Source organism: Alosa sapidissima, chromosome 1 (genome assembly GCF_018492685.1).
Source record: "Alosa sapidissima isolate fAloSap1 chromosome 1, fAloSap1.pri, whole genome shotgun sequence".
Taxonomy (NCBI): Eukaryota; Metazoa; Chordata; class Actinopteri; order Clupeiformes; family Clupeidae; genus Alosa; species Alosa sapidissima.
Genome location: NC_055957.1, coordinates 41,373,341 through 41,399,309, shown reverse-complemented (window position 1 = coordinate 41,399,309; position 25,969 = coordinate 41,373,341). Strand labels below are relative to the sequence as shown.

At 41.5% G+C, this 25,969-nt stretch overlaps 1 protein-coding gene and 1 long non-coding RNA gene across 3 annotated transcripts; one reads left to right on the top strand and one right to left on the bottom strand.

The window, feature by feature from the left end:
• Positions 1-1,241: 1,241 nt before the first annotated feature.
• Positions 1,242-22,529, bottom strand: fam151a (family with sequence similarity 151 member A). Of its 2 annotated transcripts, XM_042088229.1 has the most exons (9): positions 22,150-22,529; positions 22,089-22,093; positions 4,492-4,647; positions 4,204-4,353; positions 3,724-3,886; positions 3,366-3,590; positions 2,989-3,125; positions 2,763-2,897; positions 1,242-2,495 (listed from the first exon to the last, which is right to left on the bottom strand). In XM_042088229.1, the coding sequence occupies exons 1-9, from the start codon at positions 22,164-22,166 to the stop codon at positions 1,834-1,836; spliced, it is 1,650 nt and encodes a 549-aa protein (XP_041944163.1). In that variant the 5' UTR covers positions 22,167-22,529; the 3' UTR covers positions 1,242-1,833. The 2 variants fall into 2 exon arrangements, with proteins under 2 accessions (XP_041944163.1, XP_041944157.1); XM_042088223.1 differs by lacking the exons at positions 22,089-22,093; positions 22,150-22,529 and adding an exon at positions 4,945-5,150.
• Positions 20,641-25,273, top strand: LOC121706717. Its single transcript, XR_006031117.1, has 3 exons — positions 20,641-20,823; positions 24,602-24,765; positions 24,926-25,273. It is a non-coding gene; the product is annotated as an uncharacterized LOC121706717 (long non-coding RNA).
• The last annotated feature ends 696 nt before the right edge of the window (positions 25,274-25,969 follow it).

The following is a 25,969-nucleotide window of genomic DNA, read 5'->3' as shown; positions in this document are numbered from 1 at the left end:
ATATGTAGATTTTGGTAGTTTGGCCTTTTCATGTAGCCTTGGCAACTAGCCATCTAGTATAGGCCTGAGTAATATGCAAATGAAATTACACTTGTTAAACTCACCTCAACAAGTCTTTTGCAATCATTTAATCCGCCGTGAGCAATGCTAAAGTCACTGTTACAAACAGTGCAGTGTGCAAGACTATTATTATGTTTTATTCTTATGAGACAATTGGGTACACTTTAGTCTGATGTGAAATGGGGTTTTTTGAGGGTCACTGACTCTGCCATGACGCTCCTGCTCCTAGATACACTGACTGAACTGATTAATTTAGTTCGGGAGAAAAGAGATATAAGCCCACCTACACTGAAAACAGACCAGGATGCTCTGTCTTGGATGCGCTTCAGGCAGACAGGCACACACGCACCACTCCTCTCTCTTTCCCTCTCCGTTGTGTGCGCGTTAAACTCAGATGCACACGTGATTTGAAGTCCGGTCTGGCTTGCGTGCTCTTGTTCACTCTAGGTTCCGGGAGATTATGTAATTTATGTAATTGCGTCAGGAAGCCGCTATCAATATACAGTACAGTGTACTTTAATGTTGTCATGTTTAGCTGACACAAACTCAAAATAATTAGCCTGGCGGGCCATCCTATAGGCTGAGCAAATTAATTTGCCGCCGCTAGTGTCCGTCTAGATTTCTAGGCTACAAAATAATGACTGTATAGACAAAATGTGCATCTCTCTCCTCCCTCCATTGTTGTTTACGTTTGTGTCGCTGCGTGGTTTTACACTCGAGCTGTCCTCATGCTGAAAAAGTGAGCATAGCCTACATGAAGTTAATCCCCGAGACAAGAAGAAAGCAAAGAATATATCTTTTTACTAAGGAAAATTACAAAAATAGTAACGCACACAGTGACTTAGATAAGTAACTTTAATCTGATTACTGGTTTGTAAATAGTAGCGCGTTAGATTACTCGTTACCGAAAAAAGTGGTCAAAATAGACTAACGCGTTACTGGCATCACTGAGTATGAACCATCCCTTTTTCACAATGATGTGCCAGTGTCCGCAACACATAACCAGTTATGATTTTAAATACTTGTACTTTGTTCTATGACATTTTATACTGATGTTTATTCAACTCGTGCATTTAAAACATGTAAATATGGGAATGTGTGTTGCTTTGCCCATATGATCTTGATATCAAGATAAGAACAAGATGCTTTTGAAATATTTGCATTTGAGATATTTACTTTGTTGATAAGGTTCATGCATTGCAGTATGTCAACACTGATTTTGTTTTCCATGCTCTTATTGGAAGTTATTTTGTAAAGTTAAAAAAGACATTGATTCAAGACATTCTCAAATAAATAAGAGCCAGTTGGCAGAGACTGCCAAATTAATGATGTTGTAAGTAATTCTTTACAAAACCGTTTAATATTGAGCAATGAATAGCCAAACTGACATGACTATTTTTGAAGACTCTGAAGAAGACTCATGGGCGTCGAAATGTTAGTCAGTTTGCACAAATAAAAACACGTTAAAGCATTGAGTGCTCCGGTCCTGCTCCTTGGCTCCTGTTAGACCTTGGATCTCCTTTTTTGACTACTGCATCCTGTTCCGTGAGCACCAACCAGGCTGAAGCGCAAGTGACCCCCTTCTACATGACTATTTTTGCATTGATATACAAAAGTTATTGTCACTAAACATTAAACAATTTCCACTGTCACAGGAATTTTTAAATTACATGATGCATCTTACCTTTAGAGTGACTCATTATATAACAGTTATAAAGATGCACATTGCATCTAAATTCAGTCTTCATTGAAGTTCATGTCACATTCAGATTTTTAAAAATTGTTAACCTCATTCAACGGCTCAGACATATAGTCCTGTGGCATATTGAAGAAGATTTGTTCTCTGCCCCCTTGTCGAAGAGACCTAATAAGTTGAACGCAGGTACTGGGATCTGTTGCACGCTCAATCTCTACTGTGAGAGAGAACCTTTTCTGTGTCTCCTGTAGAAGCTGGAGGCCTGCGTCCGACTTTCCTAGCGGCTCAGTGCTCAACTGCAGAGACACGTCCTGATAGACGCCCCTGAGGAGCTGGAGCATATTCTCCACCAGGGCCCGAGTGTAGCCCTCGCCCAGGGCCTCCCGCGGCCAGGCAGGGGCCAGGGTCACAAAGGGGAAGTTCCCCTCCACGGTGCTCAGGAAGTCCTGAGCGCTGATGTAGCCTGGCGTTTGGAAAGCCCCGTGGGACACCTCCATGTTGACCCAGGTGGGATGGTACAAGAGGTCCTGGTCGTACGCTGTGCTGAGAAGCTGCAGTGAAGGGGCCAGTTGGCTCGGAGACTTGACCCGTAGGTATATGCCCCAGGGTTTGGGCGAGGCGTAGATGAGCTCCAGGCACTCCTGAAGGGAGAGCTCAGGGCCTGAACTCTCCACTGCTGGCTTCTTGGGTTGACCTGCACTGGAGACCACTGGAATGACCAGCATCCCGCTACTGCTGCCTGAAATCAGACATTTTATTCTAATGAGGCATTTACTCGTAAAAACAAACATTTGGGGTTTGTTCGCTGGGCTCACAGTATGGCAAATAGCCCTTTATTACCAATGGCTGAAAGCTCTACATTTACAGTGCATGTGTAACAAGACAAGACAGAAATTTGAAAACATGTTATTTGCCACCTGTATTACAATAAAAAAACTTCCAAAACTGTCCAGTAATTATGTTGCATATGGAAATGAAAGACTTATTGATGTCATATTTGCCTCACCTCTAAGTACAGACAACAGGAATTCTCTGCTCGTCACAGTTTGCCATTGGATGTTGGAGCCATCGTTGTTCTTGGGTTTAAAGTAGTCGACCAGGTCTCCTCCGGGGTAAAACCGTCTAGGGCGACCCTTCAGTTCTGTTCAACACAAAGAGTATCTCAATTAATATTTATGGGAAACAAAAGCCATGATGAAAATACCACATACTGTGATGTTGTAAACACATACTTGCAGCCTCTTTAAACTGTGATAGCACTGGCTCATATATGTCATAGTAGATGCGCTGTGGGCTGCTGTTGTCTCGAATGAACAGAAGGTCATTAAGTGTTGGGTTTTGTGCCCCTTGCCACAGTGTCAGACTGAACCTGTACCGAGACCAACAACAAATGTGTTAATTTATGATGTATTTGTTCTCCACACCTTTCTGAAGGTTATTGAGTGCAAAATAAGTCACTGAATATAAAAAATAAAATATAAAAGAATGTAACTACATTTATCTTGACAAACATTTCAAAAGTCTATCCAAAGAAAAAAAAAGTGTGTATGAAAAGTGTGTGTGGGAGAGAAAAAACAAACACACTGACAGAGAAAAAAACAGACGTTACCTAGGCGACTGGCTCAGCAGCCAACTGATATGAGGCCACCCTTGTTTGGCCATGACAGCCAGGATGGGAAAGGTTATTTTCTGTGGAACATTTAGGACAGCATTGTACATTTTCTCCATCATGGGCAATGTGTATGTTACGTTAGGAAACTGGGGCACATAGAGTACTTTCCATCCTGGTGATATTGTAACCTCAGGGAATTTCTGCTGAATGAGTTGTAAAAACCTTTGGGATGAGGAGTTTGTAAAAAGAAAATTTAATGAATATTCTTGATTGAATTTTGTAAGTTATATTTCAAAAAGAACCATGTCTATAGACATAGATGAACTTAAAATGGTAGATAAATTGTTGGCATTACCTAGTGCCATTAACCACCGGTATAAACGAAGGAACACCGGGCCCATGAATGATGTCTGCATTTAACCACACAGGGCGATTGATGCGTGCTGTTTGATTTTTCACTCTCAGTATGTCAAGAGTAGGCTCTACTGCTTCAATACTTTTGAAGTCCAGTTTAATACCTAGACATGAAATCATACACACATTCAGCTGGTGGCACCACATCCATTATCACCATTATTCCTGAATATTTGTCATTTTACAGATTGGCAGGAGATTAAATAAAAAATCAGACCTAAGCTCTCATGTTTATATGACATCACTTCACAAATGCTCCCATATACATATATGGGACTGCATATATTCAACTACATAGGACAATTGTTTACATGTCAAGATAAAGTATCAGTTCAGCAGTAGGCTACCAAGTTTCTGAAAAGTTCTCTCTCGAATGCTGCTTAAATGAAATATTCATCCTTACTCTTCCAAATGCCTTTACCTTTGTCTGATTTGAGAACCACGTCTATCCATTCCTGTAGAGTGTTGTCACTGTAAACAGCAGGAGGATGGGCCATGATGGGAATGTTGGTCTGGTTGGCAGTGCCATGCCCTTCCACGTTTACATCCGCCTCCAAAACCATGACTGAACCTAGAGATGACATCCATGAAATCACCCACAACTAGTCACCTCAAGAACGGAATAACTGTAAAAAATGATCATGATTAATACAGAAGGGACAGTGAGGGAGCAGTCCAGCAAACTCAGCCGGACGGGGCAAGCGCTCACTTTTCAGGGCATCGTTGAGCTGCGATTTGTTGTTGGCAGAGTGATACCATGTGGCGTATAGGCCGTCCGTATCTGGGATTTTCCCATTTTCCATCAGGAATTCCAACATGTCCCCATCAGAGGAAAACGGAACCTTGATGCCAGAAGATCCCGAACCTGCAAAATTAATATGAAATTATCAAACACATGACATGCAGAATGATTGGTATTGTATTTAATGCTGTAATGTCTGGGGAAATAACAATATGCTCACTTACACATTACGAATCAAGTTCTGACTTGTCATTAATATGTGTGGCTAGGGATTGATTGATTGATTGATTTTTTATCCTTTGTCACTACACACTCTAAGGAATGTACATTCATCTGCTGGCTCCTAGACTGTTGAATGACAAAAAATTGACATTCACAAAAAAGTATAATATGATTTGATATAGATCAATATCCATTTACCTGACTGAGTCTGAGTGACAACAACTGCAGGTACGACAATAACAATGAGCAGGATCGCCAAGCCCACAGCAACACACAACATGATGAATTGTTCTCGGGTGAAGATGCCCATTATTGACTTAGGTTGTTTGTCCTCCTCCATCTTCTCAGTATTTGTATCTTCTTTGTGCGTATTGACCATGGTTCCAGCAACTGGATTATGCGTGCTCAACTATGTTTAACACAGTTCTGAGCCAGTGTGTTAGATGGAGAGGAAATCTGTGTGGTGTCAGCATGAGGGAGCCAATCATCTGAGCATGCCTTATCATTCAGATCACCATAACACAGAGATAAAAATGCTATCTTGCGACCAAGCAGCACTGAGCTTTATGCTGGTTATTGGGTTACTTTTGTCAAGGGACTTAATCATTGACTAAACAGATAATTCTTATTTAATATTAGTCTCTTTTCAAGTCTTGCATAAGCCTATTTCTTATAATAATATCAGTACAAGTTAAGACATAACAAGCCTTGACACCAATTTTTGGGCGCCAAAGAGTCAGGTCTAAAAATGTTCAGAAGGCAAATGTTTAATGAATCTTTGTAAAATATTTGAAACATCCGAGTATTATGTGCATTCAAAAGGACAAAGACGTAATCTTGCATATTATGTGTGACTGCTCTGTAGTACCCTGGAGTTCACAATTTGAATTTACTCAGCGTGTGACTCTGGCGATGAATAATGATGCCCAATACCTATGCCCATGGAGCCGAACTGCACCAATCACATCGGTGTATGTATCTGATATAGGCGGGCCAGAGGCGAACTGAGCGTTGCGATGTCGAAGTCTGGAAACATTGCTCGTAGTGTTATCCAATTGCGTCGATGTCCGGAATTGATCAGTGAACATTGGTCGTAGTGTTATCCAATTGCGTCTGGATTTCCAGGCTAACCTAACTGATGGATATTGTCATTTAGCCTACTGTACAGTAGCCCTACGTAGGTTCAATTCCTTCCGGCTGCTCCATTGTTGAAACTCAAAATCGAAAGCATGAAAGAGGAAGAGGACACTAGGCTATTAGACCACTTCAGATGATAGCCCTAGTGCCTTTCTAAAGAATGGATGCTAGCTAGCATAGCTGTGTTACAGTAGCCTACATTCAGAATCGAGAAACTTAGACATCTAGCAGTCTTTTTCAGTTGTGTGTGTCAAGTGCTCCTTTTGTGAGAGAGAAGGCAAAACTGAATACCCCCCCTGCATATCCTGTGGGCCTTTGCAGGCAGGATTGGGATCTAATGTTACAGATGCTCGTTGTGGCAGTTTAAGAGCCGCTAATGCCATCTTTAGGTTCAGGGCCACAAGGGTAAATGACTAAGTTGGACCATTACTTTTTGTTTAGCCAGAACTTCAGAAAGTGTTTGCCTTAGAAGAGAGAAACACTGGCCTACATTACAAAGACTTTGCTTTTGACCCTACATCAATTCAATAAAGTCAATATCCTCCTAAGAACCAAGAAAAAAGTGTCCTACAATTTAGTTTGTTGTGATTTCCTATCTATTTAGGATTACATTTTTAATTTTATAGCATGTCCACTTTGGTGGACAAAGGGATCGTTTTAGTATGAAAAGGTAGCCACGGAAATAGACAAAAATGGACAAATTATGCTTTTAGTAGTATTAAATTAAGGGTAAACTTAACCAAATATAAGGGGAAAGGCTATTTATTCTTCTAGACTATTTTATTTACCTTTTTGGACAGTTTTATTTCTTTTTTCTGAATTGTTCGTTTCATTTTTTTTAATGTTTTTCTTTCATCTGCGATAATTCTTTTTTTAGTCTTACTCTTCCTCCCTATCTTCTTGAGGCACAGTCCTCATCTCTGTTTCACTCACTCATCACCTGAGAGCTCCAAATCTGCCCCCCCCCCCCCCCCACACACACACACACTTATTCATCCTATACAAATGATCTAAAGTATTTTGGTCCTGGTGTCCATTATAATGGACATTCATAGAGTCACTATTATTTCAAAATGTAAATAACTTAATTTACTGCAATGATGAGTAATGAATTAATGATATGATTCCTGACATTTTCATTAACAAGAACATATATTAACATCATAATAAATGCGTAATAAGAAGACAATATTTGATTTATCTCTCCTCCTTCCATAAAATGTGCTTGTTTTGATGTCAGCCATTTTTGAAAAAAAGAAAGAGCAACCCAGCCAATCATGGTTTACTTTCTTTTAGTTCTTTCAGCAAGACAGTCTAGATTTAATAGCTGTAGTGGAAAGGCTATACTGTGTTCCGTGACAGACATAAACTAATGTATTTCAGAAAATATGGTTTCAGTTGGAGTCTTTTGACATTTTTTTGTTGTTTAGATGTTCTTTGTTGAATTTCTAATTCAAATTATGTAGAGAAAAATGCTGGTAGAAGAAAGTATAGATATGTGTATTTATGTTGTATTTATTTCTGACTTGCCTGAGGCTAACTAGTACACTCTGGTACATTTGTGTGTGGAGATGTGCAGAATATTCTGCCAGAAAAAATGGTTTTATTATGGCCAGCAGACTTTAAGCTACATTTAGTACCACATATTCTTGACCAAATATGCCTCTTGACAAAGTTTTGAGCCACTGAAAAAAAAAAGTTAGATCAAATAATGCCCTACACGGACAAATACTGGCAAAAAAAAATAGCAAATAGCCTATCATATGTATCATCAATAGTACAGTTTTTCTCAGTCGCTTTGGTGCTTTTCTCACATCACTATTAACATTTGCACAGCAGTTAGTGCATTTCTCAAAACAATTAGTGCAAAATGCGAAACCTAGTGGATAACCTGCAAAGACGCGTCACTTGCTCAAAATGGATAGTCCATTTCTCAAAAGCAAGTATTTATGTCAATAAAACTGCCAGTGCCATCAAAATATAAAGTCGTTTATGAACAAGATAGTCAAATGGCTTTGTCATGTTTTCATTATGACAGACAGTTTATGCTCTCAGTGTTTTTCCATGCAAAAAAAGGTCAGAACTAGGTGACACTACCTGAATATGCTCAAGACGGCACTATACAGTACTTGTACAGCCATTTGAAAACTTCAGTAAAGTTACAAATTGCTGTAGTTAGGGGAGTAAGTGAGTACAAGACACTGAAAATGTACGTTTCACAGTTTTACTTTGCAATTCTACAGCATTGTGACAGAATTTGATAGCTAGTTCACCAATTTTGTATGTAATGACTCAAGCAATAAAATGAAGACTATTAGTTTTATTGGGACCGACTATTCAGCATCCATAAGTATAGTTCATTTTGACTGACATGACACAGCAACTGATACATGTTCAAAAGCATTTGCAATTTGTTAAGAGGAAGGAGAAATTGCTACTATGATGTGCACAAATGACTAAATGTTGTGGAGGTTGAACTAATAGTTATGAGAATTTTTATTCTGATCTGAGAAAAGCACCAAAAGTGACTGAGAAAAACTGTATTGTATTAGGATTATGCAGTCTTTTGCTAAAATCCCCTGCAGACTGATGTACTGCCCAGAATTAAAATCAATTTCTTCACGTCAGAGTTGATCTATTCAGGTGGTTCATGACCATTGGGTTTCACACAGGAATTGTTTCATGGAGAGGAGTCCCTACTTGCCCTCCAACTCCGCCTTTGGGGAACCACATGCCTGTCTCTGATGTTCCTGTGATGTTATCTGACAGACATAATGCAGCATGATGTGCACTGCCCTTGCCCATCACAGATATCTGAAGATCACACCACAAGGGTGGTGGAGCCCTAACTAAAGGAATGCTTCTCCCTCACGCTGTGATGACCATGACTGGACGTAATCCTTCAGTCCGTAGAAACTGTCAACTTCACACATGTTGCGTGAGTTCAGTTTCAGTGGACTGACGTTTGATTGTTGCACATCATCTTCTTTTGCTACAGTACTTATTTTGGAACAATTCCAGAAATAGCTACTATATAGTAGATGAAAGGTTAGGTGCTGCAAATTCACAGACAAAAACAAAACATATTCACACACAGATGTTGACACGTACAGTAACACTTCTCAAAGACGGACTCATTGCAGCTCTATTCAGCAATTTTGATGTGCATATTTCCAGTATTGACGAGTTACGAAGTACATGAACTAACTGAACTACATATGTACATGTTTTTTTTGCCATTTCTTGAGTAGCTAAATTCTGAAACTACAATAAATGGACCAATATAAGGAAAGGAATTGTTTTTATGTTTTATTAATAAAATTTGCTTCCTTTTCCTTGGCCCCCCCCCTGCCCCCCTTTTATGCTGACTTCTATAAATGCCATGCCCAGACAATGCATTTATTAGCCAGCCACAACTACAGACCTGACCTTTGTGTTTTTCATGTGCAAAATGAATTGCATGTTGTTTTAGAAGTTACCTGGCCTTCCTGCTTGATGCAATGCACACCTGGAAGGTGGCAGGTGTCTGATCGATGGACATTGCATACAAAAACAAAGCAAGCTCTCTCACACACACACACACATATATACAGCATATATATTCGCTACCTCTTCTAAGTACCAGCTTCTTCCCTAACTTTGATGTAGTTCATAATCTTCTTCCACTGTGAAGTAACAGGTGGCTTGCATAGCAATGCTTTCAAAAGAGCCTCTTACACAGTGCTGCATATTTCCCTAATCCCCCGTGCTTATAAAAGAGGCTAAAACAAGTCAAGCAACTGAGCAGCTGTATGCTGTCCATAACCTTCAACTTGCCTCAGAGCAGCAGAGGCAGAAAACACTGTGACAGTCAGCATCCGCTAGGCTCGCCACGCTCGACACGCGGTGCCCTCTCCCCTGGCCCCTGGTGCGTAGCCTCAGGCTAGTTGACTTCCAGCTAATCCCATTGTCACACTCGATGCAGATGCAGAAGGGCGATGGAGATGAAAGGCAGGCAGGCCAGACAGCGTCGGCCCTCGTGCTCCCTCTCTGGACCCCGGAGCCCAGCTGATTGGATTGGGCATCCATGCCTCCATGGCCACAGGGGATGCTGCACTGTGATGATACGGGCCACCTGTGACCCGCGGTTTAAATGGATATCGGGGCCTCCGCCTGATCCTGCCGCTTCCAGCCAAAACATGCCAGGAAGGCCAAGGACAGGAGGGCTGCTCCATACACATAGAACGTTTGCCATGATCAAATGCCTTTGGAATCAGTCAGAGCAAACCAAGATGAGTTTTTACAGAGCCCATGGTGCATGTCTTTGATGCTATAAATTGCCCTGTGTATGAATATAGGGCTCTGATGTGTGGGTGAGTAGAGCGCCATCCCCTGGAGCTTCTTTTAATTACGTGTGAACCATTAACACATATTGTTGCATGCTCTGCCCTGGGTTTTGGATCAACACAGTGGACAAATCGGAAATGTATCATCATTGCATTCTGTCCTCTACAAGACTACATTTGATTTGGTTTGTTTTGGTGCTTAATCCACAGTCACACAAGTACAATAACTTAGCAATAAATAATAGTATATTCCCCAAAATGATCCGCTCAGTAAAACCTAAATTATTATGATGACATTGCTCATTCTCTTTTCTTAAGAGCACTAACCAAGACTCCTCTGTGTCTTGAATTTTATTTCCATATTCTATGATGTTCGTTATGAAACAAATAATGAACTACAACTTCAAAGGTCTAAGCCATTATTTAAATGAGCAGTGAATGTTTTATGAGGAGAAATATTTTTCCCTGTGTATTAATAAGTCTTCAGTTTGTTAAACTGTGGAGCTTCTTACTCTGGTTCACAATGGTCCATTAATATGCCAGTTATCTATACCTGAGCTGAGTTTATCCTTTTTTGAAAAGATCTAAATAAGTTCTCCTACTATAAAGTTTTAATTACAGGATATTAAATCCACGTGTTTAGCTAGTTAGATAATTTAGAAGTTAGAATGATTGGGAGGACAGCAGAAAGTTCCACCATCAAAAAGGATTCTCTTTATATCAAACACCAAATGAGGTCAGAGTCAAACTGGAAGGTGTTGCCATTTAAACATTGTGACACCACAGATTCTTTTGAGCATCACTGAGCCTTTAAATTATACCTGAGCATCACTGAGTTCTTCATTTCTTTTCTGTGCCTGTTTCGGAAAAAGTTTATATTTTCATAGCCAGCCTACATGTTCATTTCCATGGTCTTCTCCTTCCTTGAACTGAACCCCCATCATCAGCACATATACTTTGATCCTTCATTTCGCTTTCAAAGACAGACACGCGCGCTCAGGCAACATGTTGTCAGGAATGGCTCATCTTTTATAACGAAGGTGACACATCAAGTACCTTGCGAAGGATTCATCTGCCTCTCAACCCCCCCACCCCACCCCCTCCTACGAGATGAGAAAGGCATACACCCACACACATACACACACATGATCATGACACATAAAAGAGAGGAATTTGTGTGCACATGGCCTTGACTGTTGATGGGAGATGTCCCTAGTCTTGGCTTACTGAAGCTCTCTGTTCCTGCGCCTCTTGCGGCAGGTCAAGTGTGTCTACCTCCTGGGGCATCCGCATGCAGAGGCTGAGGCTAATGAATGTGACAGCAGTTGTGCCTCACCCAGACGAATTTTAATTGGATGACATTTTTCCCCTCTCCCCCAAAGGGAGACCATGTCACTTTTTGAATGGAGTCGGAGAATTAAGATGCCATTGTCTCAAATGCTGATGAACTCGGGAAAAAAGGAAAGATGAAAATTAGTCCTGTTTGATTAGATGGCTGATTGCCCTGTCTTATTTCTCAGTTATTGAGACGAAATTGTTGCTGAAGGGTTGGTGGAATTGCTTTAGACATCGGCAGAGATTGGTATTTGTGATGTGGTGGTGTTCTTGCCAGAACATAGCAGTGTTTTTAAAAAGTAATGCTGGAACCATTCCTTGAGCTCGCATGTGAATGGAATGACTATCAATAGTGTACCAGTATGTTTTGCCACATTAGTTGAAAATCTCTGTTATGCATTTGAAGCTGGTATGCAGTGTTTTTAGTAAAACATCCAAAAATCATCTAAAAATAGCAACAGAATGTGATCAACCAACCATTTTGACTTACAGTAATGTCAAAATGCCTTAGCGCCATGTTGTCTTAATATCCACAAAGGTTAGCATGTACAGTAGTCTATACCAACTACTGGGCTGGCTCTCTTCTAATACCACATTTTACCACATGTGGTTACCACGTTACAGTAAATACTGCATATAGAGTTTTGTCTGCGTGAACTCTTAAAACATTTTATTACACTCACAGTTGCCTTCTTTCTTGTCATTCTAACCCCATCATACCCCCCCGCCTTTCATTTGTCTGCTGTCTTTGAGGGAGAGGTGAGTCGAGCATCCACCCAGAGAAACCACAATGCCAAACCTGGCAGGTTGCAAAAAAAGAAGAAGAAAATCAATACTATCAAAGAGATTTCAGTCAGGAGTCCAGCTGAGCAGAAAGCCAAAGTCAAAGTCAAAGGCAGGGAACTTGCCCAGCTTCCCCTCAGAAGTCATATGACCCCACTGACAGGCTGCAGAGGTCACTCTGAGGGAGGGGAGGAGAGTCTAAACACCGGCTTTTACACCAGCTGACCTATGGAGGGCGACCTTTCAATACATCTGTGGACCAGCCGCACAGGGACTGCATGACGGCTGTGTGTGCAGAATGTGTGTGTGTGTGTGTGTGTGTGTGCGCGCGCACCCGTGTGTGTGTGTGTGTGTGTGATTCCGTGGCACTGTAGTCCATGTTAATGGGGAAGCTGTCTGAGAGTGGCGGACCAGCTGGCAGGCTGTGGCTGAGACTGGTGGTGTGGGAGCGTGGAGTTGAGGGCACCTGTCACGGCTGCTGATGAGAAATACTCCAGCAAGCCAGAGGGGGACTTCATGAGTGTCCAAGTCAGTCAGAGATCATGGCTTTTATCCGAGAGAGAGAGGGGAGGGAGGGAGTGGGAGAGGCGATAAATAAATGCCATGATGGCCTTCGCTGGGCACTCTGAGCAGTGTGGACGGTCTTCTTCTTTTTTGGAAATTGTAATTTTATTGGGCCTATTTGACAGGAAAGTGAAGAGATGATAGGAAATGAGTGGAAGAGAGTGGGTTTGATGATTGACCTCGGGCCGGTCTTGACCTTGGGGAATGACCTTTGGCCGGACTCAACCTTGGGGACCCAGAGGACACTGAGCCGGTTCATGGTACAGGACACAATGCACCGCTACCACTGTGAGTCCTCACCATTTTGCCCCAAAAATGTGAAGTACTCAACTACATGGATGTATATGGGAGTGAGTTTAATTCATGCAGAAATTTTCCACACACTTCTAGTGATTTTTTTTAGTAACCAGTTCAGGCACTGATTAGATTGTTTCAGTGAAGTACCTTCAAATCACCCTCAAATGACATAGTCTCTCTTCCAGGCACTTAATATCCCCTTTCTGCCTGAATAGACAAGTTGTTGTCCCTTCTCTATCTGCTGAACCCCTCTTGACTCTCATGAAGAACAACTGAACAGGCTGAACAGGCTCAACAGAACAACTGAACAGGCTCACAATATGCCTGCATGCTTTTGAGAGAAACAGAGACAGTGGTTAGAAGAATAAATGTTTCTGCTCCATTTTCCTGTGTGATAATGTTAAAGTTCTCTCTGAAAGTACTCTACTAAAAGAGATCAGAGGGAATATCTGCGCAGACATATGACCACAAGCAGAACCTTCTCATCCATCTTTTAACACCAGAATCTGTTTATATCCCATAACATTATTATATTATGTTGAATTTAGCTGTTTATAAGATGTCTGCAACCCCTAAATGAATTGCAAATGGTCATGAACAGGGGGCAAATTGCTTCCAAGGCTAATTGCTGTGTTTACTGGACTGCTAAAGTTAGCTGGCTTTTATCAGTCCCAACCATGCTGTTGATGTTGGCAAGGTCATTCTGTTCTCTGTTCGCTGGTTAGTTCACTAGCTTTAGACAGCATGAAAAGCCTATTCATTTTACATAAAACAATTCTGAAATGATAACTTTTCCAGGTTTTTACTGAGCATCATATCGGCTATGACAGCTCTTATGTGCCATGCCAACTGCATGGGCGGTTAAAATATGAATAAATTTGACTGTTTCACCTTCTCTTCCTCTTCCCTGGTGGTTAATGTGGTGTTTGCTGTTACTACATATGAGGAAACTACAGTGGCTGTGTGCCCATGCCTGAGCAATGAGAGCACATTTGGTATGCCGTTAGTGTCAGCCAAACAGTACATCCGCCTGGGCGTACAGCAGCCTGCCACGGAGGGCCAGTGTGTTACAACCACTGAGTGGGGTAATTGTGCTGTGCGGGTGTGTGGCTCTGCTTCAGGGGAAGACATGTTGGACCTGTCGAGCTGCATAGATGGATAATGCATTTGTCGTCATAGAGAAAATTCATTTTCACAGTAGGTGCATACACGACATGGTCATATAAGACAGTCCACAAACATACAAAGCACAATTATAGGGGCTTAACACAATCAAAGGCATATACATTATAGACATGAAAATGTGCTCTAGGGACTGAACATATGTCAGGCATAACAGGAAAAAGTGTGTGTGTGTGTGTGTGTGTATGTGTGGTGTTGGTGTATCGGCTTGTATCGCTGCAGGGACAAATCTCTTACTGAGGGGAGCCTTTATGCACAAGGGTAGTTTGACCTAAAGGGAGTTGGATGAAGTGGAGAGAGTAGATGGTGTATGTCCCCCGTGCATCAGGGATGAGGTGACTCAATTGGATAGATGGGGGGTGAGGGGAATACCAATGAGCTTGCTAGCACCGTTAGGTGTTGGTAACTACTATGTAAGCATGTTATACAGATAAAAAGAACCAGCTCAATGACACTTCGGTATAGGAGAAGGAAAAGATGGATTTGCACAAAGAAATGTTTCCGTTTAGAGATAGTTGTGAGTTCCTTTTGACAATGTTTGTAGGTGTGGTGATTGAAAGTAAGGTTATTGTCCAGTGCAATACCAGGGTTCAACCATCTCAGTCCTTTGATGGACAGATTACTGTAAGAGCATTTTTTTCTACTCTGCCTCCAAGATGGTAAACAAGATAGCCAGAATATCTTGAAGAAAAAAAAATCAACATTGATTAAAACCCTAACCCTAACCCTAACCCTGAACTATAACTGTACATAAGGAAGAGATCCTCATCTCAAGATCTCACATGTGCACATTTCACTTATGAAAGGTTTTCTAGACATTTCTAGCCTGACGAACCAGACCCACATTAAAATGTAGGGTCTGGGCACTCACCGTTCACAGTGCTCAGTCCGAGGGGCGGGATAATCGGTTGTCTTTCAAATTCCCTCTGCACACAATAGGACAGCGCTGAGTCCCATGCGTTTTCCCACCAGCGGAGCTAGTTGGCTAGTTCAAACTTTTGCCAACTTAAAACAAGCTTAAAGGAACCGTATGTAAGAAATGTATTTCAATTAATCATAAAATGGCCCTGAAATGTCACTAGACATTAATAAATCATGTTCATTTTAAATACTTATATCACTGACAACAGTAGTCCGGCCAGGATATTGTCATTTAAAAAGTGAAGTTGCAGCCCTCAACTGATGTTGATGTTGTGTTTTGTCATGTCATGTTGTGTTTTGGCCTGATGCGCCACCCTAATCACGCAGTCAGTAGTGTTTCGGCATCCGGGTTGGCAACCTCAAGTCAGGGGGAGGGAGAGGGGATACACCGCTCTACAGTAATTTGAAAGTGATTGCAGTACCAGTTTTGGCCACAATCTTACATATGGTTCCTTTAACTCGTGTCACACTGTTGGCCAACAGCAACATCCATCTTCTTCTTCTTCTCAAGTAGCAGGGAATTCAAGCCAAACCGTTGCAACTCTGCCATCAATCATTATGTTAAGCCCCCCTAACGACTCTACACACGATTTGATTGGCCTGATAGAAGTTTAATTTTTCGAACTCACAAGCCAACGGAGAGTTGCTAGACTAGCCCTGGAAGCAAATGTAATTTGCTGCCGCTAGGGTGCGTCTAGATTTCACATTTCACAAAAATGTTATGAAAAAAACTTGTTCGTGTTTAATAATTCCATTCCACCATTTGCCTTTTTGGAGATGGTGGCATAATTTGCCTATAAGCCATGTGAACAATCAATACCAGTATGCTGCATTTCCATCCGTCTGATATGTGTAATGAGGTGGGTGATGTTTGTTCTGTAACAGCAGCTCTTTGTCATGGATGGGCTGGTGCAATCACTAGGAGTGTAACTAGTGAGTGTAAGACAGAGGAAAAGACAGAGGTAAGACAGAGGAAATCACATGTGCATTTAGGTGATTCACTCTTGCTAGGCTAATTGAAGTACAAGCTCAAAGAACACTAGCTAATTGGTTTACTTAGTCAATTCATGCACACAGCCCATTTAATTTAAATTCTCCAGCACCTCTGACATCTTAAATTGTCCCCCACAACAACTGAGAATAATTACATTCTACACAAGCTGAGGTATTGAAGAGATATTTAATTTCAAGACAGCTTGGTGATATTGTTTTGAATTTATGTTATGCTTCTTATTATTCATATTATTCATTTTGAATTGTTTACAGAATATATTCAATATTTCTAATAAAAATGGTGTTTAAATGCATTCAAAAAGCACTGTAATACACCTATCCAGTTCATGCTGTCTGCCAAGGCAATCAGCTGAAGTGCTGAGATGCTGTACACTGATATGGGGTGCTGCTGGACTGAGATTTGGAGACAGAATCTGAGGGTTTCACATTTGGACCCACAATTAATTAGTCTGCTCCTCTGTCACTTTCAATTCTCTATCTCTCTCTCTCTCACACACACACACACACACAAACACACACACAACGCATCTGGAATGTTTGCACTTAATCAAGCAGCTCGTATGTCATGAAGGCACTGTTGATGTGCCGAAGTGGCTCCTCCCCCTTATAGGCCTCTGCACACACTCCTACCTCCATACTGTTCAATAGGGCGGACAGAGAAAAGACAGAGACAAACGCAAAGTCAAATAATAGTCATCACTCATTTAGTGTCCATGTTTCTAATTCACTTATTCATCTCTAGTTTGCTGACGAGCATTTAAAACAAGAATTAAAAATGATGTGCACCTTGTCCTTCTGATTTCTTCTACCCTTGTACTTATTGACACGATGAGTCAATAATCTTTCTCAATGCTGACTTCTCACTGATATGAGAATCTCATTGTCTTTGCTATGGCAACAGAGAAAAGAAGGGAGGCTACCTAGCAGGAGAGCAAATAAGGTAAATTAGGATTAGGTAAGAGTAAGCCTACACTTATGCTCACATGAATATGCATTTCTGCCCTATAACAACGTCTTTATGGCTAAATGGACAAAGATAGACAGACAGACAGATAGATAGATAGATAGATAGATAGATAGACAGATAAACAGACAGATACAGTAGATAGATAGATAGATAAACAGACAGATACAGCAGACGGACGGACAGACAGACAGACAGATAGACAGATAGACAGATAAACAGACAGATACAGTAGATAGATAGATAAACAGACAGATACAGCAGACAGACAGACAGACAGATAGATAGATAGATAGATAGATAGACAGATAAACAGACAGATACAGTAGATAGATAGATAGATAGATGATAGATAGATAATCAGACAGACAGACAGATAGATACAGTAGATGGATAGACAGATAAACAGACAGATACAGCAGACGGACAGACAGACAGACAGACAGATAGACAGATAGATGGATGGATGGATAGATAGCATGTATTTGTGTTTCTCTATGATAGTGTCATGATAATACTATGATAGAACTGACAAGAGAATACGTTGCATAAAGCAAAGCAACATCCAGAGAGCAGAGTGGGTAACACTCAGAAGGAGTCTGGGGGAGAGAGTAGGAGTAGGAGAATAATGAGGAAAGATGTGTATTACACGTCACGCTGTCACAGAGTAATGCTGCCTAAATATACACATGCAGTGTGTGGTGCCTGCACAGGAGGTCATGGCACAGCCCACACTCTCTCAAGGTGTGCGTCACCACTCAGCCGCCCGGTGTTCTGATGGAGACACTCTGGAGGCACTAATCACCACATGAGAGAACGCCCTCTCTAAATCACCCGGACACGCCGATGGCTTCTCTCGCTGCATATTAGTCCTGCACTGCTGCATTTCATAAGGGGCAAGTAGGAGAGTTATTGCTACAGTATTTCCTGCTCGTAACTGTCGATTCTTTGTAAGCTGAAGAGAAGCGGAATGCGGATAAACTTTCAGGGTACCTAGATCAAAGTGACGTTAGTGAATGTTGAGCTTAAACGTATCATTACAGAGCGCAAGGGCGTTTCGTTTCAGCCGTCCCTCGTCCTCCACAGCGATCACGGCCACTGTCCGTCTCTCTCCCTCCCAGGCACGGTCACTTACGTATCTGTAATGGTGGAGCTTGATGCATGCTCCTCTTCCCTCTGCAACCAGGCGTAAATCACGGGTGGCTGTCCCACACGTTGTCCTCTGTTTCAGTGGGGCGTAATAGCGGAGCACACATCTGATTTATGGGCCTTTAGCGCACGCTTCCCCACCAGCTGCCCAGCTTTAATAGACCACAACCTTCAGGTGGACTTAATGGACAAGTGTGTTTTACAGGCACTGGGCCGTGTTGACCTGCAGGGAATTTAATCATACTGAATCCACTCCAGTGAAGGAGACACATGGCCTTCCCACCTATTATTTACTTTTATGGAGGCTGTTCTGATTGACTAATGTGATGTACAGTATGTACCTGGAAGGAAGAGGGGTTCACTGCAACAAAAAAAAAAAGTTGTGTGCAACATTGTTTAAAAAATACACAGAGACACCTACAGTGAGTGGTGCTTTGTTGATTGACAGTCCTCAAGCTCCTTTTTTTGAAGCGAAAGCGAGTCTGAACACATTCCCTATCCCATGTGAACCCTCTCAGGTCACTTGCACAATCTGCTTGTTTTTTCCCTCTCTATTATACCCCATCAAAAGGATCCGCACAGGCTATCAGGGAAGCTGCATTAATCCTGAAGGATTACACAAGGGCAAACTCTCATAACGAGTGAGCTGTTAACTGTGAGGTACGGTTGAGTCGGCTGTTTGTGCTGTTTTCACTGTGCAACCTGCTCAGAGGGAAAGGAGAGATCAACTACTCTGACTCAGTCCAGTGATTCAGCTGGTGTGATTCATGTTGTCTGTATTTTCACAGAGGACACGTACAAACTCACTTTAGATGACTCTTGTAAGTACTTAAAGGGGACATATTATGCAAATTTCACTTTTTGCATCCTTTTGTACCTCCATTTGGGTCTCTACAGCTCCTAATAATACTCCAAGCGCGAAAAAAAGCCATCCATCCGTTTTCTGTGAGTCAGTTGAACGATTTTGTTCTCAGGAATCATATTCACCCCTTGCAGACACGTGACTTAAGTCACGTGACGGCTCCATGCTGGACGGCAAAAAGATGGGAGACGGACGGCAAATTACATTATGTCATAAAGATTATGATGAACTGAACACCATTACTATAACATCTTTGTAGTTCAATGTATTGCTGTTTGGGGTCTGATAGTCAAAGAAGATGCCAGTGGTGTTGTTAGATGAAATGGGTCATGATCGCAAATGTAAAGTTATTAAAACTGGTGGTAACAGCAAGGGGAGATAACGTTACGTTAGGCTACTGTAATTAACATTATGGTAAATCAACACCCATAAGTATTTCTGGACTAAAATATTGCAAAGCGATTTGGTTACTTTATTTGTCTTGCTTTTATCAGTTGTAACATAGTCAAAACTTTAAGAATGTCATATCAGAACATGAAATAATAACTAGCTGCCACACTTAGAAGCTAGCTATTCTAGCTAACGTTTATCGTAGCTCATAGTGCTAGGGCTAATGTAACTCGTCAGTTTGTACGTTGCCCAGCGAATAAACTTACTTCTTACATGTCTTAAGTTAAAGAATTGAAAGAAATATGAAATTAAAAAAAAACTTGAACGGTATTATCTGTTTACATTCAGATCTTGCCAAAGACTTTGCCTAAGTGCTATATGCCGTCCTGTTCAGAGTCTATGGTTGCTATAGCAACCGCTGCTGTGCTTCATACACTGAGGAGATAAGCATGCAATTGTGGTTGAAATACTCCCGAAACACAAAGAAAACAAACCAAAATATATCTATGCAAGAACATGGGATGTTGTTGTATTCCAAACAATAAGCCAACAGTCGTGGAAGGGCATTACTACGGTTAAATCTCACTATAATCTCCTAGCTGTGCGATATGTCCCATTACAACCCATTGATTTGATTCGTGTTCTTGCCGTCCACTAGGCTATTTTGCTGTGGCGCGAACAAAACGTGACGTCACTTGCAAGGGGTGAATAGGCTTCTATGAGCCATTTAAATGGCTCCAAAATAACGAAATTTGCATATAACCACCCTGGCGCCACCCCTCACCTCTCAACCCCCACCCACTCAATTAGTTGAAGATCCGCTATTAGTTTGCTGGTTTAACAAGCACGGACACCGAGCGCAATGGCTACAAGCAAGAGTAAGTCACACATGAAGTGTTGTGGTGTTGGCTGCACAGAACAACACAAATCCTTACACTTTCTCCCAGCCAAAGAGAACAGAAGAACCGAGTGGCTCCATTTAATTTTCGATGGCCATGTTCCAGCAACAGTCGGTAAAAATCTTGTGTGAACGAACCACTTCAAGGCAGACTGCTTTGAAAACCTAGGACAGTACACTGAGGGATTAGCCATCAAACTTTGTTTGACAGAGGGATCTGTACCTACTGTCCGTGGCAAGTCACAAGATGAGACAGGTAAGTATTTTCAAATAATGACTTTTGTGTTTCTATCGCAGTTGCGCATGAACTAACGTAAGGTTGTTCGTGTTTTGTCATTTAGCACAAGCTAACGCAAACATTACGCCTAACGTTAGCCCTGCATCTGTTTGGAGTGAGCATTTTCTCCATTCCAAATTGCAAATGCAGCACACAGCCGATCGAGTCATATTTGACAATCCCAGTCAATAATATCTGAAAGTAATGATTGTTAAAATGTTGTCTAGACGCTAGACCTCCCTTAAAGATGAACTGAACTGGAATTTGAAGTAAAGGTAATATAACAGATGTATTTTATTTCTTCTCATTGGTACAATGATTAAAATGGCTGAATTTATTAAAAGGGATAAAACTGTACGTTGAAAGTGGTGTTGTTGTTACACGGGCGCCGCCATGTTGGATTTCAACAATCGGCTACGTCACTGGCATGGTAAGCTACTCTGCACTAGCAACCATAGCAGATAATGAGTCTGAGGCTAGCTGACATGGCTGAGGAAACTAACATTAGGCCTAGCTGAGTTACATATTGGCCATAAGCTATTTATCATAGGCTAGCCTACATCACAAAATCTCATACAAAATGAAACCATTTTAGGCCTAACATTAGGCCTAGCTGAGTTACATATTGGCCATAAGCTATTTATCATAGGCTAGCCTACATCACAAAATCTCATACAAAATGAAACCAAACTAGTGAAAAAAAGGCGAACACTTTAACAGGGGAAATTAATTGGGCATGAATCATACTGAACGCTATTTTGTCAATGAGCAGAAACACACACGGCATTCAAACTATTGATAAGATGTGCACTATGGAAACTGGTCTGTAACTTTGGACGAATAAATGCCATTGACTTGCCATATCCTGACTTGAAAAACCCTTTTCTTGCTTACTTCATCGCAAACTCGGTGGGGCAGCTTGTAGTCTTTTTCAATTCAAGGGCGAGCCCACAGTCTAATGTATGTGCCATGGAGCCTAAGTTTCAACTTCGGCTTCGGTCACCCAATGCAGTCACTGGTCGCAATTAAAGTCCGGGAAGGTTCGTTCAATCGTTTAAAGTTTTAAGTGCAGTAGCCTATCTGTCCCCTTTGGAATAATATCTCGAAGTAGCCTCAGATGAGGTCCAGTGTTAGGCTACCATACGATCCAACCTAGGAAAGGGCTAGCAGCTAAGCACCTTGGAAACACTCTTATGTTATGTCAAACTCCACAAGCTAGCACTCCGACCATAGAGAGTATAAACCATGACTCCGACGATATCACAGATCGATAATAATGCTTTTACTAGCTGGTAACTAAACCACAGCCAGTTGTTCACCATCTCAGGGCAGATTGTTGATGCGAGGGAGTTTAACTCGCAGTGCTGCTATCCAAGAGACTCGTGCAATATCAACATCCACAAGGTAAAAATCTGCAAACTCTCCACTAACGTTAGCCTAAAATAAACGGCAAACTCGTGTATCCTCCGTGTATCTGGGGTCAACTTGGGGTAACGAAGTTTTTAACAGTTTCAAGGGAGGGAGAGAGAGAGCCCGCGTGAGTTGCTGTTACGAGTGCCAGTAGTCCATACTACGTTAGCCTACATTGACGTGACAATGCGTGTTATATAGCTTATTTACAACAACTGGGTTCTATGGAACTATTTATTTGTTTCTGATTGGCCGAGAGACGTTCCATGAGTTGGAATATCCCTGGACATTTCAACTCAGACTTAGCACAGCTAATAATAAATCACTCCGCGACACAATGTGAAGATTTGACACCCAGCTCTCCACTATTTCAAACAATGGGTTACTCCTTAGCAAACCATAACGAAACAGTGCTTCACCACATCTGTGGATTAAGCCACACAGTCAACTCAATGTAAGTAAGATAAACGAGGATGCTAATTGTTCTCAGCATTGCCAGCATTGTGTATAATATGATTGTCACTTGGAGGAGACTTGTCGATAACGTTAGCACAATTAGCTAACCGCTGCTAACGTGCTAGCATCGTCACGTCAGGCTGTGCACAGTAGTGTAACATTTATTCACTATACATTAATAAAGTTGAGTGGTTCTGCAATGTAGATTATGTTTCCGTTTTTTGCAGTACCATGTCCCTTACATGACATGGCCCAGTGTCCTTGTAACATGCATGCAGCAAACCTAGATATGAATGTGATTTCCACATTTCTTTCAAGAAGACATGTAAACCACAAAGACCCGTAACGAGGGGTCTGGAATGTTGGTTACCTAGCAACCAAGACGCTGTCTATTGAAAAGGGAACTATTTTTTGATGCGTAAGAACGATGTCGAAATTAACATTTTTAAACAATAATGGGGTGTTTTCAGATTATTTAATTTGTGGTAGAATTGTTGTATAAAAGCAATATAGCACTCGTGATCGTGGGGTTGGTCATGGATATTCCCACGGCTGTTGTTGCCTGCGCCACTCGGCCTCCGGCCTCGTGGCTACGGCCGAACAACACCCGTGGGAATATCCATGACCAACCCCACTCTCACTCGTGCTATATTGCTTAATTGTATATGCACCGTAGCCTTCGCATAGGCCTAATGTAGTGGTGGTGAGTGAGTATGCAGTTGTGTGGAGGATGTACAGTAGGCAATGTGTGTGTGTGAGGGATGGAGGGAGACAGAGAGACAGCGTGCGTTACTGTCTCAAGCGCCCCTCGTCCAGTTTTCTACATGACCTGTAGGCTAGGTCTACAGTAGCCTATGTTGTGCCGCACAAAATGTATCTATGTTGTACATTGCACAAAATGTATAGCCCCCGAAATAAATCTCAAATTTGTAACCCATGCCATTAAAATGACTAATTTTCGTGTATACATAATATGCTGCAGCTGTTGCCTATAGAATTTCTCAGGTCCTACCATGCCAGTGACGTCATGGAAACTGGCAGCGTTCTAATAGAGTGGTGAAGTCCCGCCCCTTCTACTTCCGGTCCATGGTTCAAAAAATTATGAACGGGAGTTAATGGAGAGATAACAATTATTTTTTGGTCCAGTTTGAATTGTGCCACAAATTTCACATATGATGTGTGTGAATTTAAAATATAATTTTTCACGTCAAGAAAGTACTGTTGTTCGATAGACTTCAAAAGTTATGTTGGTTTTGTGCGAATCCACTCAGTGGACTACATCTCTCGTCTCTAACGATGTACGTCACCAACGTAATGAAACGATAAGAGCTGTTATGCTAGTTAACAGTTGCATCTTGCTGCCTGCTATGTCACTTAACAGTATGTAATGTACAGTCTATGGACGAATACAACTTACCTGATGTGTTTAATCCTCTGACTCATGGTATTTTCTTCGGCAAGGAAAGCCCAATTAAGACCTGTTGCTGGTATGCTTGTACAATCTAGTGTGGCTGTGAATGAGCTAACGTCACTAGCGCGACTGATGGGTTTGTAGTTGTTGGAATTACGATCTTTCACAATGTTGTAATTCAATAGTTACGAAACAAACTGCAAATGTCTTTACATGAAAAATTGTCTTTAAAATTGACAAACATCATATGGGTAATTCAAGGCACAAGTCAACCGGGACCAGAAAATAATTTATTTTTCGCCATAGACTGCCGTTCAAATTTTTTTGAAAGATAGGTCCCATGGAGGCAAACGGAAGGGGCGGGACTTCACCACTCTATACTAACAAACGCAATTTTGGTGTTGCTTAAAAAAGGCTACGTATTGATTTTTTTAAATTATTTTTTTTAGTGTCATTTATTTTTAATTGTCATAATCACAGTGAGCTGCCTGCTACAATGGCGGCGCTCGGGGAGCAGTGAGGGGTTAGGTGCCTTGCTCAAGGGCACTTCAGCACTGGAGTGCTAACCAGTGGGCCACGGCTGCCCTTCAAATACAGGAAGGGAGAGTGCAGGGTGAAACCCATCAAAACCGAGACAACATTCCGTAAGTTACATCATTTTTTATTTATCAACAATAAAAGATCTATTCATTTTGCATGCTATTGCACTATGGTGTCTTTGCAATGAACAAAACAATAAATAAATGTACAATGAAATACTTTACAAACTATGTACATAGTTACAAAGTGTGAAATATTGCACAGCGTATGTGGAAGACTTGATGGGCTTCATCATGGGCGAGGTCTTTGTGGACCAAGAAGCATACAGGGAGGAACTCCTGAAAATAAGCATTCCTCTGGACCTGTCCTCAGAGTTTGAGCACCCAGAGAAGGAGGAGGTGATCGCCAACTATGTGTCTCACTTCAATCCAGGGGAGGCAGTTTGAAGCCCACATATTGTCCTTGGCTGTCAGGAAACTCCCGACGAACACGCAGGACCACACATGACGGGATGACGACCCTTATTCTGCATCCAAGGAATCCCCAACACCAACTGACAAAGCTCCTGTAGGCAAGCTATCTGTAATGACTAAAAAAAAAAAAACATTGCAGTAGTTAGCAGGTTACATAATCTGTCAATTCTGTCAAAAGTGCACAAAGTGCAATTGCCATATTGCATATGTCATGTTTTATTTCTGTTTTGTGTAATAAATATATTGTAATGTCTTAAATGTGTCATGAGTGTATGTTTGATACCTGCTGAATTTGCAGACAATAGCCATACATAAAAAGAAAGAAAACAACAATTGGGGCATGTGTTGGTGTGTAAGGCCATTAGTGACCTATGAACATTAGTAAGACTAACATCTGCTTTTGCTGATAAAAACGGTAGCCTGTCACTTCTCATAAACACTGGGAAAAACTAATAAGTAGCTTAATAAATAACACACACTGCTCTATTCCCCGTAGCCGTAATGCCCCATGGTCAGCTCTGCATATGTTCAGTGCGTTCTGAAGAGAATAAACATTCAGGCACACCAAGTATAAACCCGTCTGCTGCAGACGTCGTGTGATCTATAATGGTAAGGTAAGGTGAGTGCTATGCTAGCACAGTCCCTAGCATTATTCGTAAATGACTGAGTAATATGGCAGCATACTCGCTAGCTCATTTGTAAATAAGTTAGTAACACGGTAACATATTTGCAGGCCTTTCTGTAGCTTAGAAAAGTTAACTGTGTAATCTCCTGGCAGCATATACTCTGCCTCAGTTGGCATTGCCCAACAATTTCCACAAGCACACCTATATAA